General features: G+C 38.7%; 3 protein-coding genes across 4 annotated transcripts; all 3 read left to right on the forward strand.

The window, feature by feature from the left end:
* Positions 1–557: 557 nt before the first annotated feature.
* Positions 558–5,856, forward strand: LOC104716498 (beta-galactosidase 3). Its single transcript, XM_010433880.3, has 18 exons — positions 558–1,283; positions 1,446–1,541; positions 1,623–1,735; positions 1,853–1,919; positions 2,035–2,127; positions 2,223–2,366; positions 2,491–2,579; positions 2,680–2,785; positions 2,901–2,988; positions 3,082–3,200; positions 3,303–3,467; positions 3,566–3,744; positions 3,835–3,944; positions 4,053–4,162; positions 4,255–4,365; positions 4,453–4,566; positions 4,654–5,193; positions 5,281–5,856. The coding sequence occupies exons 1-18, from the start codon at positions 1,098–1,100 to the stop codon at positions 5,419–5,421; spliced, it is 2,571 nt and encodes an 856-aa protein (XP_010432182.2). The 5' UTR covers positions 558–1,097; the 3' UTR covers positions 5,422–5,856.
* A 5,743-nt stretch (positions 5,857–11,599) lies between these two features.
* Positions 11,600–13,840, forward strand: LOC104716497 (purple acid phosphatase 25-like). The gene is made up of 8 exons (XM_087470254.1): positions 11,600–11,609; positions 11,672–11,880; positions 12,000–12,215; positions 12,323–12,434; positions 12,523–12,749; positions 12,841–12,979; positions 13,067–13,409; positions 13,492–13,840. The coding sequence occupies exons 1-8, from the start codon at positions 11,600–11,602 to the stop codon at positions 13,688–13,690; spliced, it is 1,455 nt and encodes a 484-aa protein (XP_087326380.1). The 3' UTR covers positions 13,691–13,840.
* A 215-nt stretch (positions 13,841–14,055) lies between these two features.
* On the forward strand, positions 14,056–18,074 carry LOC104716500 (protein MICRORCHIDIA 1). Of its 2 annotated transcripts, none has more exons than XM_010433882.2 (18): positions 14,056–14,477; positions 14,581–14,655; positions 14,741–14,775; positions 14,874–14,952; positions 15,045–15,134; positions 15,233–15,308; positions 15,405–15,483; positions 15,600–15,728; positions 15,817–15,915; positions 16,006–16,110; positions 16,198–16,344; positions 16,485–16,577; positions 16,706–16,757; positions 16,853–16,964; positions 17,078–17,357; positions 17,434–17,507; positions 17,601–17,643; positions 17,726–18,074. In XM_010433882.2, exons 1-18 carry the CDS (start codon positions 14,252–14,254, stop codon positions 17,825–17,827), a joined length of 1,896 nt encoding a protein of 631 aa, XP_010432184.1. In that variant the 5' UTR covers positions 14,056–14,251; the 3' UTR covers positions 17,828–18,074. The 2 variants fall into 2 exon arrangements, 1 of the variants encoding a protein (XP_010432184.1); XR_015568755.1 differs by having other exon boundaries at positions 14,095–14,477; positions 16,663–16,757; positions 17,726–17,768.
* Positions 18,075–18,089: the final 15 nt, after the last annotated feature.

Genomic DNA, 18,089 nt, shown 5'->3' on the forward strand with positions numbered 1-18,089 from the left:
CTTACAATAAAAGATGTAAAAAATATACAGCACAAGCAAATCTAGAAGGTTCATAACGTACCAAACGCTGCTTAACCAGTTGGAGATCTTCGGTGGGGTTTTTAATGTATGTTTTTTTATAAGTTTCGTTGAGCACTTATTATGGTAATTCATTTTTACTTTTGTTTTTCTCATCCATCAATAAATATTTTCATATACACACTCAAATTCGGAAAACGATTAACCCGAAGATGATAGATATAAATCACTAGGCCAAAGAAAACAACAAAAATAAAAGTTCGGAATAATGCGAATTTGGTGAATATAATAGTATGGTAAAAGCCTATCTAAATGACAGGTATACTGTGATTTGGAGTTTGGAAGTGGAAGACACATGTACGATGTGAATCCATTTCCGACGACTATCCCAAAAGACTCCTCCACTTCACTAATAAAATCAATGTTCTTCACACGTACTCTGATTTTTAATTTTCTTCATATCACACTAAATTTCAACATCTCTCTCTACTAATGAATATTCTTATACTATATCAAACCCAAAACAATAATATTCACACATACCATCTTTACATTAAGGTCGTGAGTAGTGACGCAGTAGGTATAATAAAATCAATCAACCAAACAAAAATATCAAAAAAAGAAACTGAAGAAAAATTGTAGCGTGATTAGCTGCTTTAACTCAATCAACGTGCTTCTCTTTTGCCTTTTTTTCTCCTCCTAAAAATATCATTAATCAACTCACTTTTTTCTTTATATCTTCCCGTTTTTTTTGTTTTATTAATTTATTTCCGTTATAACATTAATACTATAATATATCTAGAAAAAAAAAATAAAAATAAAAAATGTGTAAAAATTGGTGGGAAAGCGTCGGTAGCTCACGGCCACGCAGTGATGATGCGAGTAGACAATTGTGAAGTGCAATAAAAACCCCTTCTTCTTCCTCTCTTTCTCCTTCGTCTTCTTCCTCCTCTCTCTCTCCTTATTAAAACCCTTTCTTTCTTCTTCACTGAGAGCGACAACACAGACCCAGAAGAAGAAGCTTCCTCCTTGTACTCCTCCTCCTCCTCCCTCTTCTTGCTGTAGTCTGTGAAGGGTAAATGTGGGGAATGGGGAGTGGAGATTCAGTTTCTCGAATGATTCTATGGTTATGCTTAGGGTTTTTGATTCTAGTTGTTGGATTTGTGCAATGCGGAGTTACTTATGACCGTAAAGCACTTTTAATTAATGGGCAGAGACGAATCCTCTTCTCTGGCTCCATACATTACCCTCGCAGCACTCCTGATGTAAGATTCAACTTAAAGCCCTTTACTTTTTTGAGGGTTTATCAAAGAAAAAAAACCCTAACTTTGTTTCTTTCTTTGTTCTGTTTTTTTAACAATTAGTTTTTTTTTTTATTTTTTTATTTTTATTTTTTTTCTGGTGGTGTTGTTGTTGTTGTTTTATAGATGTGGGAAGGTTTGATTCAGAAGGCGAAAGATGGAGGTGTTGATGTGATTGAGACTTACGTTTTCTGGAACCTCCATGAGCCTTCTCCTGGAAAAGTACAAACTTTTTCTTACTCTTTCTTCTTCAATTATGTTTCTCTTTTCTTTGAATATTGATGGTTCCTTTCTTCCTCTCAGTACGATTTTGAAGGGAGGAATGATTTGGTGAGATTCGTGAAGACGATACACAAAGCTGGTTTATATGCTCATCTTCGAATCGGACCTTATGTTTGCGCCGAGTGGAATTTTGGGTAAAATTACTATAAAGTTCCTTTCTTGCCTCTAGATTTGACTACATATGTGTGTATGTTTACAGTTACTGTTTATGGTCACTAAAGTTTTTGTTTTTTTACTTGGCAAATGAGCAGAGGATTCCCTGTTTGGCTCAAGTATGTTCCTGGAATCAGCTTTAGAACAGATAACGAGCCTTTCAAGGTCTGTTTTGAGTTTCCATTATCCAATATTTCCCATCTCATAGCATTTACTTGATTAGAGTCTCTATAGATAGACTTGTTTTCAGATATTAATGTTGTTGAGATGATTTTTGCAGAGAGCTATGCAAGGATTTACAGAGAGAATAGTTGAGCTGATGAAGAGTGAAAACTTGTTTGAGTCTCAGGGTGGTCCCATTATCCTTTCTCAGGTAAAAACTTTAACCGAACAGGCTAATACTCTGATTAATGATCATGCAGAGTTATGTGTGAGTTAATAGAAAGGGGTCTTTTTATTTCACTGTAGATTGAAAACGAGTATGGAAGACAAGGGCAGTTATTGGGCGCTGAAGGTCACAACTACATGACTTGGGCAGCTAAAATGGCTATAGCAACTGAGACTGGTGTCCCGTGGGTCATGTGCAAAGAAGACGATGCCCCTGACCCTGTGGTGAGTTTCTTGATTGCATAAGCTTTGTAATAAGTTAGTAAGTATTAGTTAGTTAATTGGTCTGGAGCTGGTGAATGTCTTTGACTTTGAAGAATGAACTCAAACTTATTGGTTTTGATAACAGATAAACACATGCAACGGTTTCTACTGTGATTCGTTTGCTCCGAACAAGCCATACAAGCCTTTGATATGGACAGAGGCATGGAGTGGCTGGTACAGATTCTCATTTGATTTCACTTTATATGTGTACATGGAGTTATCATCTGCAAATCGGTAACCTTTTTTACCCTGTAAATTGGAAATGCATTATCAGGTTCACTGAGTTCGGTGGGCCAATGCACCGTAGACCAGTTCAGGATCTGGCGTTTGCCGTTGCACGTTTCATACAAAAAGGAGGATCTTTTGTTAACTACTACATGGTATGTATACTTTAGCAACTTGGTTAATCATCTAGCACCTAACACTTTAAGATTTGGTTATCATCGACATCGAGCATATTAAAATGGAAGATTCATTGTCATTTCTTGGGAACAGTATCACGGAGGAACTAACTTCGGAAGAACAGCCGGAGGTCCCTTTGTCACCACCAGCTATGATTATGATGCTCCGATTGATGAATATGGTAAGGGCAGGAAACAAACAAAAGTTCGTACACATTAAGGGAAAATAAGGCCTTCCTTATGTACTAATTGAGTGGTTGTTTAATGCTAAATAGGTTTAATCAGACAACCTAAATATGGTCATCTAAAGGAGCTCCACAGAGCTATCAAGATGTGTGAAAAAGCTCTGGTTTCAGCTGATCCTGTTGAAACATCATTAGGAAACAAGCAACAGGTAATAATGCATTTATCATGATAGGTTCGTTTTGGTTAAGTTGTAGAATTTTTCTGTAGTTTTACTAACTTGTGTCCCTCTTTTTTTACTTTATTTTCCCAGGCTCATGTATACTCTTCAGAATCAGGAGATTGTTCAGCTTTCCTTGCAAACTATGATACAGAGTCGGCAGCAAGAGTGTTGTTTAACAACGTTCATTATAACTTACCTCCTTGGTCAATCAGTATTCTTCCTGACTGTAGAAATGCAGTCTTCAATACTGCAAAGGTAAGTTTATATGATTGTTCTGAAACTGGGAATTGTGGTTCCTCAGATTGTGTTTGTGATTTTTCTGAAAATTGTGCATATCTCTTCTTTGATTGCAGGTTGGAGTTCAAACATCACAGATGGAAATGTTGCCGACAAACACAAAGAATTTCCAGTGGCAGAGTTATTTGGAAGATCTTTCTTCTCTAGATGACAGCTCTACATTCACTACTCATGGACTCTTGGAACAGATAAATGTCACGCGGGACACAAGCGATTATCTTTGGTACATGACCAGGTAAAAAAAAACCATATGCTATCTCATTAGATGTAAACTTTCCATAGCTTCAATGTGATTCTCTAACAAATATCTGGAATTTGTATGCAGTGTTGATATCAAAGAAACTGAATCATTTTTGCATGGAGGAGAGCTACCAACTCTCATTATTCAATCTACAGGCCACGCCGTGCATATATTTGTCAATGGACAGCTCTCGGGTATGGTTCTTCCAATAGTTTGGCCCATTAACTTCCCATAGAGAGTTTCTGATATGCAAACTTATATATATATATATATATATATATATATATATATATGAATTGCAGGTTCTGCCTTCGGAACAAGGCAAAACAGGAGATTCACTTATCAGGGAAAGATCAATCTGCATTCTGGAACTAACAAAATTGCGTTGCTGAGTGTTGCTGTTGGATTACCAGTTAATATTCTTTTTTTCTCACCAGCTTTCTAAGTTGTTTTTCTCGTTTTTCTCTTCTCCTGAACCTTTCTTTTTTTGTTCGGTTTATGAAGAATGTGGGTGGACACTTTGAGTCATGGAACACTGGTATCTTGGGTCCAGTGGCATTGCACGGGTTGAGTCAAGGGAAAAGGGATTTGTCATGGCAAAAATGGACATACCAGGTGTTTTATCTGTCTTGTTTACATAAGATTTCGGTCTCTTGGTTTCCATTTTTTCCAACGTTAAGTTGTTTAACTTGTTTTCATCAGGTGGGGCTGAAAGGTGAAGCTATGAATCTTGCATTTCCAACCAACACTCCCTCGTTTGGGTGGATGGATGCGTCCTTAACTGTACAGAAGCCTCAACCTTTGACATGGCACAAGGTTAGATTGAATCAAAACGCAACTTAACGAGATGTTATTATAAGTTGGAATCTGAACTAACGGAATTGTTGTTGTTTTGTTTCACAGACTTATTTTGATGCACCTGAAGGAAACGAGCCGCTTGCTTTGGACATGGAAGGAATGGGAAAAGGTCAGATTTGGGTGAACGGTGAGAGCATTGGGAGATACTGGACAGCATTTGCGACTGGTGACTGTGGTCATTGTAGCTACACCGGAACATATAAACCAAACAAATGTCAAACCGGCTGTGGTCAACCTACGCAAAGATGGTACCATGTTCCGAGATCATGGTTAAAGCCGAGTCAGAATCTGTTGGTTATATTCGAGGAGCTTGGTGGAAATCCATCAACAATCTCTTTGGTCAAAAGATCAGTATCCGGAGTTTGTGCTGAAGTTTCTGAATATCACCCGAATATCAAGAACTGGCAAATCGAAAGCTATGGAAAAGGACAGACATTTCATAGACCTAAGGTTCATTTGAAATGTAGTCCAGGTCAAGCTATTGCATCTATCAAATTTGCAAGCTTTGGGACTCCTTTAGGAACCTGCGGGAATTACCAACAAGGAGAGTGTCATGCCACTACCTCATGCGCTATCTTAGAGAGGGTAAAAGACAGAACTTATTACATAGATAAAATTGCAATCAAACTTTTTATTTTATATATAACCAAGGTGTGTTTTGTTATAATGCAGAAGTGTGTAGGGAAAGCGAGATGCGCAGTAACGATCTCCAACAGCAATTTCGGGGAAGACCCGTGTCCGAATGTGCTGAAACGGTTGACGGTTGAAGCAGTTTGTGCTCCAGAGACATCTGTAACCACTTGGAGACCTTAAAGAGAACCATTGAGCGAGCCATTTGACTACAAAATGTATAACCAAACAATACAGAGAGAGAGGAAGAAGAAAACAAATGTAAGCTGTGTTAAAATGTGTGCGTGTGTGTGTGTGTGTTTAAACAGTTCCGGGTTTAGAGTAGGTTGAGTTAGGTAAGAGAGAAAGAGTCTGTAGAGTTCTGATGGGTCTGGGGCAATTCCGGGTCTTGTCAAAAACATTCTGGCCACCGGTCACCACCGACCATTTTAACCGGTTATGGAGACCGGGACCATTAGGTCTGAATGAAGTCAGGTTAAGGTTTGGTTTGATCTTTGTAATCAACAAAAGAAGGTTCAGGTTTAGGAGAAAGGAGATCCTATTGTGAACCTTTTTTCTTTCAAACGTCTTGTCCTTTCACTTTCCTAATTTAGTTCTAGTTCTCTTTTTCATCAAAAAGTGTGGAATTTTTATTTTTATATTATTAAGCAAATATGATTTATGCCATTACAGAATTTTAACAGAATGTTGTCAAATAAAAAAAATTTACAGAAATTTTGTTTTATATTATAAATCAAATATGATTTACGCAATTACAGAATTTTTTTTATATTATAAATAAAATATGATTTACGCAATATGATTTGATATTTATCCAATAATGTTTTGGAGATTTTAAAATCATATTTTTTTTTTAATTTAATGTTAAATTATATTCAAAGTAAAATAAACGTTTTACATCAATAATACAAAACTTTGTTTAGATCTTGTTTTGCTTAAAAACAACCCTGACAATTTAGTGAAATCTTGTTGCAAACCAAGCCTGAATGAATGTGTCATCGACATCAGACATTGTGCTTAGTCTATTGTGGACATTTTTATCAATCAACTTCACCAGCTTCTCCACCGGTGATGGTGGTTCTCCATGGCGCCTGTCATTTCTCTCCCTCCAAATGGAGTGGATAACATTTTGAAAAGTGTAGTTGAGCAAAAACCAGTGAGTCTTGTCCAAATCGTTTCCTGTGAGTAGGTGTATCACTTGCGTCCAGTCCGTGGTGTACTTGTGCTGAAGAAGTCGGATAACCAGCGACTCCTAAACCTGTCGCGAGTATGGACAGTCGAAGAACAAATGCGCTCTTGTCTCGTTGGATTATTGCAGAAAATGCATCCTGTATTTGCAGTGGTGTTCCATGTTGCCATCCTTTCTCCTGTTGCGAGTCTGTTCTTCACCATCAGCCATGTGAGGAATGCATACCGTGGAGTTGCTTGAGGGAACCAGATCACTCTAGCTTCTGCCATAATTGGGTGCACACTATGGAATCATATCTTTTCCTATCTAAAATCATATCTAAGCAATGTTTATCACTTCAATCTTTTCCTATTAGAATTAGAATTTGAATCTTTTCCTATTATTACACCCAGATGAAACAATATTCTTTAAAATTCAACTTTATCTCTTCTTTTTAAAAAAAGAAAAAAAACCTAAATTAAGTTGTATATATACGATACCATACATCCTTAACCAGAAACAAACAAACTCAAGCAAGACTCTTGCAGCAACGATCAAGTATGAGGATGAACATAGTTATACTTGCTTTTGTGTTCCTAAACATTACCACCGTTATCAACGGTGGTATGACGAGCAAATTTGTCCAACAAGCTCAACCATCAAACGAGATGCCTCTCTCTCTAAGGAAGAAGAGAACTTTGGACTAATTTGGTAAAAACTCTTACTTTGGATAATTACAAACGGTCATGTACAATTGTCTTTTATAGACTACACTTTTGGAACAGTCTAGAATGATGAGAAAATATCTTATCCTCCAGCTGTCTTGGATGAGTCATCTTTTGGTGAAGGTTCACGAACGTTGGTGCCATTGATACTCTGTTTCGACAATGGTGTGTTGTTTGTCTTCTTCTGTTCATTGGGCTTCAGTGTTGGGCCTGTTTCTTTGTTTGAGTCCAAGACCAAATCACCTTTGTGTCTTACACTCTCCCGCAATCTTGGAGTGGGTGAGACAGACACACCAAGATTGAAGCGTAACTCAAAAAATGGCTTCCGAGGCAAGGACTTTGTGAATATATCGGCTAACTGTTCTTCTGCAGTGATGTGGTGTGTCTCGATGAGTCCCAACGCAATTTGCTCCCTGATGTAGTGATAATCTCTATCGAAGTGTTTCGTACGATTATGCAGAGCTGGATTTGTGGAGAGATAAACAGCTGAGAGATTGTCGCAATAGACTTGAGTAGGGTGATATTGTGAGATACCGATGTCACGCAGAAGAAACGATATCCAAGTTATCTCTCGTGTTGTGTAGGTGAGAGCTCTGTACTCTGCTTCGGTTGAGGAATGGGAGATTGTTGGCTGTCGCTTTGCAGACCAAGATATCAAATTTGAACCGAGTAAGACACAGAACCCTGTTGTGGAGCGTCTTGTCATCTTGCAACCACTATGATCACTGTCGCATAATGCAGAGATCGAGAGATCAGTGTTTCTTTTGATTGGCATCCCCATTTCCATTGTCCCTTTAACATAACGAAGTATTCGTTTCAGTAATCCAAAGTCTGAAGTTGTTGGAGCGTGCATTCGTTGACAAATAAAGTTGACAGCGAACTGGATATCTGGTCGTGTGATAGTCAGGTATTGCAGCTTCCCAGCAAGGCTTCGGAAATATGTTGGCTCTGGAAATGGCTCGGAGCTCAGCTTGTCCAACTGTTCTGGTAGTGGAGTGGGCATAGGGTTACACTCACTCATTCCTGCTTGATGGAGGATGTCTCTAGCATAAGCAGTTTGATGAAGAAATAGTCCATTGTTGTTTGTCTCGATCTCTATTCCCAAGAAGTAACGAGGTCGACCAAGATCCTTCATTGCAAAACGGTTGTTGAGTGTTGTAAGCAGTTCATCTAGAAGGTCTTGATCACTTCCAGTTAAAAGGATGTCATCAACATAAAGTAACAAGACTAGAGTTCTTCCTCCGTGATGACACACAAACAAGGATGGATCTGCGGTGCTGCAAACGAAGCCAAAATCAATAATAAAATTGGTGAAAGTATCAAACCATGCTCGAGGAGCCTGTTTCAGACCGTAAAGAGCTTTAGTGAGGCAGCAAACATAGTCTGGTTTTTCTGGATCTTCGAACCTTGCAGGTTGGTACATGTATACCGGTTCTTGAAGTTCACCATAGAGGAAGGCATTAGACACGTCCAACTGCTTGAGGGGCCAACTTTTAGCAGTTGCAACATCAAGGACAAGCCTGATTGTAGCTGTGCGGACTACAGGACTAAATGTTTCAAAATAGTCGACTCCTTCCTCTTGATCAAAACCTTTGGCAACTAAGCGAGCTTTAAGCTTATCAATGGTTCCATCTGGATTGAACTTGGTCTTAAAGACCCATTTTGAGCTGAGAATGTTCATGTCAACAGTGGGTTTAACCAAGTGCCATGTTCTGAGGAGATATATCCATCATACCTCTTCCATAACCGCATCATTCCAACCAGGATGATTCATTGCAGAGACCATAGACTTTGGTTCTTCACCAGTGAGAAGAGAGGCGAGCAGAAAATACCTTGGATTTCGCTTTTGTATCCCAGCTTTAAGCCGAGTCGTCATTGTGTGAGTGTTCATTGCAGGAGCTATATCTTCAACAAGTTGGTCACCCTCTTGCTCAGTGTCATCTTCACTTTCCTCTGTTTCTGGTTCATTATTCAAGACTGGTTCAGTAGCCTGAGGTGCTTCTGCTTCAGGTGTGACTACTGGTTTTGGTAGTATCTGAGCCTGACTCAAACTTTCAGCCAAGGGAACATTATTTGCTTTATGTTGCCACACTTTGAGAAGAGGTGTTGTATAATCCGGAACCAAGTGTTGGTATTTCTCTTTAAACGGAAAAACCTTCTCATCAAAGATAACATGCCTTGATATATACACCTTACCAGTAGGAGGAAACAAGCATCGGTATCCTTTGTAGTTGCTATTGAATCCAAGAAATATACACTGCAACGAACGAGGATCAAATTTGTGTGTTGTTTGTGGCCTGAGACAAGGATAGCACGCTGAGCCAAAAGCACGAAGAGAGGAGTAATCCGGCTTTGCTCCAAAAAGAGTTTCAATGGGGCTTACTCCATTAAGAACAAACGATGGTAACATGTTGCTGATGTAGTTTGCAGTGGAGAGAGACTCAACCCAGTACTTTAGTGGAGCATGACACTGAAACAACATCGACAATCCAAGTTCAACCAGGTGACGGTGCTTACGCTCTGCCAAGCCGTTCTGCTGCGGAGTGTAAGGACAAGAGATCCTGTTATGAATACCATGGTTAGCAAGATGGTGTTTCAGTCTGTGACTTGTAAACTTACCACCTCCATCACTTTGAAAGACCTTGATCTTACTGTTAAGTTGTTTTTCCACCATTGTTTGAAAAGCTATGAAAACTGAAGCAAAATCTGATTTGTGATGCAGAGGATAGAACCACGAATATCTTGAGAAATCATCAATAAAAATTGCATAATATTTGAATCCTTGGTTCGATACAACTGGTGAGGGACCCCAGAGATCACAGTGAATTCGATCTAAAGGGTGTAACACACGAGAATCAGAATCTAAGAAAGGTAATCTAGAACTTTTCCCCATCTGGCAAGCCTCACAAACTGGGGAAGTGCTGCTCTTATTCACTTGTATTGCCTTGCTGCTTTGAAGTTGCTGTAGAATCTTCGAGCTTGCGTGACCAAGTCTGTGGTGCCAAACATCTGATGTTGTTACACACTGACGATTTGAGTAAAGAGCCACAATCTCTTGATTCTCCAGCACATAGAGCCCTGCTCTACGAGGACCCTTGGACACCACTCTCTGAGTAGGTAAGTCAATGACATAGACATATTTAGAATCAAAGAACACACCACAAGGGTAATCATCACACAGACAAGAGAGATTTTTTCATATCAGGACATACTATCACTTCATGAAGAGGAATGATACCTTTAGCAGAGGAGATGGTGGTGGAACCAACATGTGTGATAGGGAGATAAGCTCCATCTCCTACCATCACAGCATCATTACCTTCATAGGTCATAGTCTCTTGAAGACCACTGGTGGAGGAAGTGACATGTGCGGTAGCTCTAGATTCAGGGTGCCATTCTCTTCCACTGTCATCAGAAACACGCAGAGAAGAGAAAGCTTGAGCTGTAACTTCACTCTGGTAGTTATTGTCGAACCGGTTGTAGCACTTGATAGCTGTGTGACCAATACGTCCGCAAATCTGACAAACTGGTCTCTCTCCCTGAGATGAAAAGGAAGACTGATGCTGTGGAAAACCTCGACATCTCGATGAATAACCACCTTTGCCTCTGTTCTGACCAGAACGACCTCTCCCGCGATTGTTTGGTTGGTACTGCGGAGCACACGAATTTGTTTTCTCAGTGTTGAAGGCGAGATGTGGAGTTGATGAGGGAGTTTCCTCATACGACTGCAACTTGCTATCAAAGCCTTGAACCTCTGCAATCACATCGTTGAACGTTGGAGCTGGAATCTTGCTAAAGGAGCTTTGGATAACTGTCGTGATGGGATCGTAATCTCTGCCCAGTCCATTGAGAAAACCAAAGATTTTCATGGATTCATCAACAGGTTTCCCAATGGAGCTCAAGGAATCACAAATCGCCTTAAACTCACGACAATAGGTTGATAACGTCTTGTCTCTCTTGGACAGGAGCTGCAGACTGCGACGAAGAGAGAACTCTCTGGCAACACTGCTCTTGTTGAAGTTCTCTGCGAGAGACAACCAGATCTCACGCGAAGTTTGGAGATTGTGAACATGACCAAGGACTTCTTCAGACAGAGTACCGAACAGCCAAGAACGAACAAGCTGATCGGTACAGAACCACGACTCGTACTGAGGGTTCAGGACTTCACTGGAGACTTCACCATTGACGACGAGGCGAGTCTGAACAGGTGCATTGAAAACACCATTGACAAAACCGATGAGTTTTTGACTTGACAACAGAGACTCAAATTATGTCTTCCACAAGAGGTAGTTTGAGTCAGTCAGTTTCAAAGTGACAGAGCTGGTGACATGAACATTGTCTGGGAAGGGAAATACGGCAGCCATTGTTTCACCTGTTAAGGTTTGCAATGCTCTGATACCATGAAAGGAAGAAGAGAACTTTGGACTAATTTGGTAAAAAATCTTACTTTGGATAATTACAAACGGTTATGTACAATTGTCTTTTATAGATTACACTTTTGGAACAGTCTAGAATGATGAGAAAATATCTTATCCTCCAGCTGTCTTGGATGAGTCATCTTTTGGTGAAGGTTCACGAACGTTGGTGCCATTGATACTTAGTTTTGACGATGGTGTGTTGTTTGTCTTCTTCTGTTCATTGGGATTCAGTGTTGGGCTTGTTTCTTTGTTTGAGTCCAAGACCAAATCACCTTTGTGTCTTACACTCTCAACTTTTCCATCTCCGGCTGGTCACAATGCTCCTGAACAGGTTTTGATATCTTAGATGATAAATTTGTGTCTAACAGTTTAAAATTATGTTTCTTTTGAACTATGTACGTCGTCATCATCTCTGTATATTACATTGACAATTTGAACCCTTGGCTCTAGGTTCATATCGTTCAAGGAGATTACAATGGACGTGGCATCATCATCTCGTGGGTAACACCGTTAAATCTAGCTGGTTCTAACGTCGTTACTGACTGGAAGACCGTTGATGGCGACGTGAAGCCAGAAAAGAAGAGAACTCATGCCTCCACATCGTCTTACCGATTCTATGACTATACTTCTGGCTTTCTTCATCACGCCACCATTAAAGGACTCGAGGTTTGTACTTTACATAATTTAGCTCGTCATCCAAATAACAACATTACTTTTTTTTTTCTTCTGTTTTAAAGACTTTGATAAAATCTCTTTCTTGTATTACACGTCAGTACGATACCAAGTACATCTATGAAGTTGGTAGTGATGAATCCGTTAGACAATTCAACTTTACTACTCCTCTAAAGGTCGGACCAGACGTTCCATACACATTCGGCATTATTGGTACTTATTTTTCTTTTACAAAAGCTAGATTTCATTACTACTTCCAAAATCGATAAATCTAATATATACGTTGTGTGTGTCTGTACAGGTGATCTTGGACAAACTTATGCTTCTAACGAGACATTGTATCATTACATGTCAAACCCTAAAGGACAAGCCGTTCTCTTTCCTGGAGATTTATCTTACGCAGATAACCACCCGAACCATGACCAAAGAAAGTGGGATTCTTGGGGAAGATTTGTTGAGCATTGTGCTGCTTACCAACCCTTCATCTATGCTGCCGGCAATCACGAAGTTGATTTCGTCCCAAACATAGTAAGTTCATATCTTAATTCTCTCAAATTTAGCTTTTTTTTTAATAACTAGCTAAGTTTCAGTTTTAAGAACTTTTTTGAATCTAAATTAGGGGGAGCCTCATGCCTTCAAGCCCTATATTCACCATTACCATAACTCCTACAAAGCTTCGAAGAGTACTTCTCCTCTTTGGTTCTCTATTAGACGTGCCTCTGCTCACATCATCGTCCTCTCTTCTTACTCTGCCTATGGTAATATTAATACACGAAAACATCATTAGGATTTTTGCATGTTTTTATTTTATTTTAGTTTGTATAACATGTTATTCGTATCTTTAGGAAAATACACACCTCAATACGTGTGGCTCGAGCAAGAGTTGAAGAAGGTGAACAGAGAAGAGACTCCATGGTTGATTGTCATGGTTCACGCGCCCTGGTATAACAGTAATAACTACCATTACATGGAAGGTGAAAGCATGAGAGTAATGTTTGAGCCGTGGTTTGTTAACAACAAAGTTGATTTGGTTATATCCGGTCACGTCCATTCTTATGAGAGAACCGAACGTATCTCCAATATCAAATATAACGTTACCAATGGCTTGAGCTCTCCTGTCAAAGATCCTTCTGCCCCGATTTATATCACTATTGGAGATGGAGGGAACATTGAAGGAATCGCAAATAGGTAACAACCCATATTAATTTTGTTTTATTACTTTTTGTTCTTTTTATGGTGATATGAAACTAAGACTTGTTTTTTTTTTTAGTTTTACTGATCCGCCACCGAGTTATTCAGCATATAGAGAAGCTAGTTTTGGTCACGCAGTTTTGGATATTTTGAATAGAACTCACGCGTCCTACACATGGCATAGGAATCAAGATAACGAACCTGTCGCCGCCGACTCAATTATGTTACATAACCGATATTTTTTCCCGGTGGAAGAACTACCATCCAGCAGAGTCTAAACTTCTTAGTTGTTGGTTTTATTTAGATTTTTTTTATTTCTAGTTAGATTAATTATTCGTTTTTTTGCTTTTTTTTTTTAGTTTGGATTTTTGGTGTTTTTTAATATATTTAATTTTAATTAGAGTTTGTGTTGAATTTTACTCCAAAAATGCCTCGGATGAGTTTCAACAATGTATGTGAATAACACCTTCGCATTCGTTCATGATCAAAGAACTACTATATATGGGACATTTATTTATTTAGTCAATAATAATTAAAATTACATAATTATGATATTGGGTTTTATATAGGCTTATAGCATAGTTGGGCTTTGTGGCCCAATTAGGTTCTAGTGATCTGGCACGAAAAGCAAGACGACGATATCGAGGGTTATATATATTAGGACACGCCTTGCTGTTTTCTTATCAGTGAAACTGCTTTCTTATCTTTTAAACTGCCGCTAAAAGAAAAAGTAAACAAAGCAAAAAGCCCTAGTGATCTTGCAAAAACAACGCGTTGTCTCATTAGAAAACAAGAAAACATCACGCTGTTTCGATCGAGTTCGTTTCTCGCCGTCGGTGATGGCGGAAAACGCAGTCGCCGAGATCGTAAATCTCAACAGTGACAGCGACGAAGATGACGGAGGAAGAGGAATGGTTCAGAGCTTGGCATCACTAATTGAGAATCAGAAAGTTTCGATCGGTGATGCTGCGACGGCGGCTCCTCGAGAAACCCTAGAATGCCGGAGTTTCTGGAAAGCCGGCGAAAACTATGTGATCCCTACTGGTGTTACTCCAACTGCTCCAGGTTAGTTCTCTAACACTCTTATCAATCAAAGCTTCCACAATTATGGTTTTTTTTTTTTTTTTTTTTTTTGTGGTAATTTTGATCAGATGAAAAAATTTCACAGGTATGTTGGAACATGCAAGAGTTCATCCAAAGTTTCTTCACTCGAATGCTACTTCACATAAGTGGGCCTTTGGAGGTAAATCTATGAATTGGCTCTGTTGCAGCTATCAGTTAGAGAGAATGAACAGTTTTGTGATGATCTTCTTTATAATGTATTGCAGCAATAGCAGAGCTACTTGACAATGCGGTTGACGAGGTATGCTAATGCTTAATCTTAGATTCTGCCTTTTGATTTTTGATCATTGCCAATGAATTTGTATATTGTTTGGTTATGTTTGTTTGCTTCTTCCTCAGACACAAAACGGTGCCACCTTTGTCAAGATTGATAAGATCAATATTGTTAAAGATAATACCCCTGCTTTAGTTTTCCAAGGTACACTTTCTTTTGTATGAATTTTTGCTTAACCGTGGATTTGAATGTTGTTAATGACATGATCCTTCTTTTGTTTTTTTTTTCACTTGAAGATGATGGTGGTGGGATGGATCCCAATGGGATAAGAAAATGCATGAGTTTAGGCTACTCTTCAAAGAAGTCTAATACGACGATTGGACAGTGTAATTGTTATATTTTTGTTGATGGGACATTGATCTTCTTTTTAGTTAGGTGCAAGAGTCAGGACCGTCTCTAACTATAGTTTCACTTTTGTGTGTAGATGGAAATGGTTTCAAGACAAGTACCATGAGACTTGGAGCTGATGCTATTGTTTTTAGTCGCTCAACTCATGGAGGGTATTAATATTATCTGGTTCATATACACTATGGATTTGGCGTATACTCTTGTTTTTTAACTTAACCTTATTTTTTTTTTTATCTTCTTCGTTTCAGCAAATCTACGCAGAGCATCGGTCTTTTGTCTTATACATTCCTTAGGAGAACTGGTCAGGATGATGTGATTGTTCCTATGGTAAAATTCTCAGCATATCGATTCTTTTGTTTCCATGCTTAAAATGAATACACTACAATGTTTAATCTGCAACTATTATTTGATCTCAATTGATGTTATCATTATCTGCAACGCAGATTGATTTTGATATATCCGAAGATCAGCCCCAACCAATTATTTATGGTTCCCCCGGAGATTGGTCTACCAACCTTAACATTCTTCTCAAATGGTCCCCGTTTTCAACCGTGGACGAACTTTTGCAGCAGGTTCTTTCCTTCTGAAGACTCTGGTCTCGTGTTTAACTATAATGTTGGTTGTTTATTAATTCATATATTTTCATTCTTCACCTACCAGTTCGAGGATATTGGAACTCATGGTACAAAAGTAGTTATATACAACTTGTGGCTAAATGATGAAGGAATCTATGAGCTTAGTTTTGATGACGATGATGAGGTACTTACACTTCTTTAAAGGGTTAGGTCTTTTGCAGAAGTTGGGTTTTAAAAGTATTGAAATTATTTCTTTTCTTGATTGATATCATAGGACATACAGCTCCGAGATGAAAATGCACAGGACGGGAAACGGTTGCATGCTAAAACATTAGAACTAAGATCTCATATTTCATACCGGTATCGACATTCTCTAAGGGTAATTCTCCTGAACATCTTCTTTCTATTTTTTTATCTTTACTGTTGCAAGGATGTTGAAAGGCTGACTTGGTTTCTTTATCCTTAGGCTTACATTTCCATGTTATATCTCAAAAAGTTCAAAAACTTCAAAATTGTTCTTCGGGGAATCCCTGTGCAGCAATTCAACATTGCTGATGAATTCAGATACCCTGAGACTGTAATGTACAAACCCCAAGCAGCTGCAACAGAATATGTAAGATTTACTCTTTTTCTTTCTTTTTACTCGCTCGTTTTATATACATGGAGCTCCTGCTGTATTTTCATTTGCAAATATAAAACTACATTATAATTTTTAGACTGTGAGACCTAAACCAGTAAGCTTTCTTATTGCAGGCTGCTTCTGAAATTAAAATTGGATTCATCAAGGAGGCGCCTAAGCTTCCAATTAATGGTTTTAATGTCTATCACAAAAACCGTCTCATCCGGGTACGTTTTGATTTTTGCAGTCATTTCCATGTTCTTAATCTCGAGAAGCAGCTGTAGTAAGTTTGTTAGCATATTTTCACTTAAGCTTCCGGGTTGATTAAGTTGAGATCTCTCTTGCACCGTTACAGCCTTTCTGGAAGGTCCTTCTGGAAGGGTCAACAAGAGGCAATGGTGTTGTGGGTATAGTGATTCATTCTCCATATATTTTCATTGAATATGTTTTGTTTGAGGTAAAACCAAAGAGAGAGACTCATTAACAAAAATTTGTTCCCCAGGAGTTCTAGAAGCAAACTTCATAGAACCAGCCCACGATAAGCAAGATTTTGAGAGGTCTTCTCTATTTCTGCGGCTCGAGGCGAGATTAAAAAAGATTATCTCTGATTACTGGTCTCTTCTTCCTCTCCAAAATCTTTTCCAATCATCTCTTAATATGATTTTGGTACCAAACCGCAATACCTTTGTTTGACTTTTCCACTGCTTGTTATGGTGAAAAAAAACAGGCAAAGCCACTGCCACGTTTTCGGATACCAAACTGCTCAAATCCCTGCAGATAAGTCGAAAAGGATTGTGATACCTGATCAGCCTACTGTCAACACATCAAATCCTTCGCCTTTGCCTTGTGGTAAATTTAGTCAAGGTGGTCCGATAATACGTGAAATCAGTATTAGTAACGCCACATCAACCCGTACAGTTGCTGTTCCAGCGCCACATTTGAGAAATTCCACAGGTTTAAGAAATAACTTTCAACCCGTGCAGCTCAACCCTCAACCTGCAGCTACAGTGAGTGAGAATTTAATTTAATGATTTTAATTGGATTCACAAGTTTGTTCTAAAGCGAAAAAAAAACTCTTGGCAGGATACTACTGGAAATAACCTCGTTGGCAAGCCAGCGAGTGAGATAAGGGAAGAGAACTTACAACTCTTCTTGAGGTATATATTCATATACTCTTAACAAGAAAAAAACACATTGCAGTAAAGTATCATCAGTTTGGGTATCTCAGATCATATAATATTCTTCAACAGGTGCGAGGAATATAAAAAGAAAGAGAATGAAATAGAACAGACGGTAAGTTTGATTCTGTCTGCAGTACAAAACATTTGTATATTACATGGACTCTAACAGCGGTATTATTTGCTTAATGAAACAGGTAAAGAGCTTAGAAAAAGAACTGGAAGAAACTAAAAGTAAATGTGCTCAACTTGCTTTGCTTGTGGATGCTAAGAAGAAGGAGATGCAGCAACAAATTTAGTAAAAACGTTACAGAGTTTTTAGTAGTTAAGTTTGTAAATCAATCAGTTAGTTTTAGGATATGGGCTTGTAACATTATTAGGCTTGTATGTAACATAATTGGGCTTTGTGGTCCTATCAGACTCTACTTACCAAAAAAAGCAAAGCAGCGACGGTGATGACTGAGAGAAGACGTTTGCTTTTTCTTCTTGTCGAAGCTTAAAAAACGTTTCAGTAGTTTAATCGGAAAAGGCAACGCGCGTTGTTGTTGTTTCTCACTGAAT

The sequence above is a fragment of the Camelina sativa genome, chromosome 10 (assembly GCF_030686135.1).
Source record: "Camelina sativa cultivar CO46 ecotype springtype chromosome 10, ASM3068613v1".
In the NCBI taxonomy this organism is placed as follows: Eukaryota; Viridiplantae; Streptophyta; class Magnoliopsida; order Brassicales; family Brassicaceae; genus Camelina; species Camelina sativa.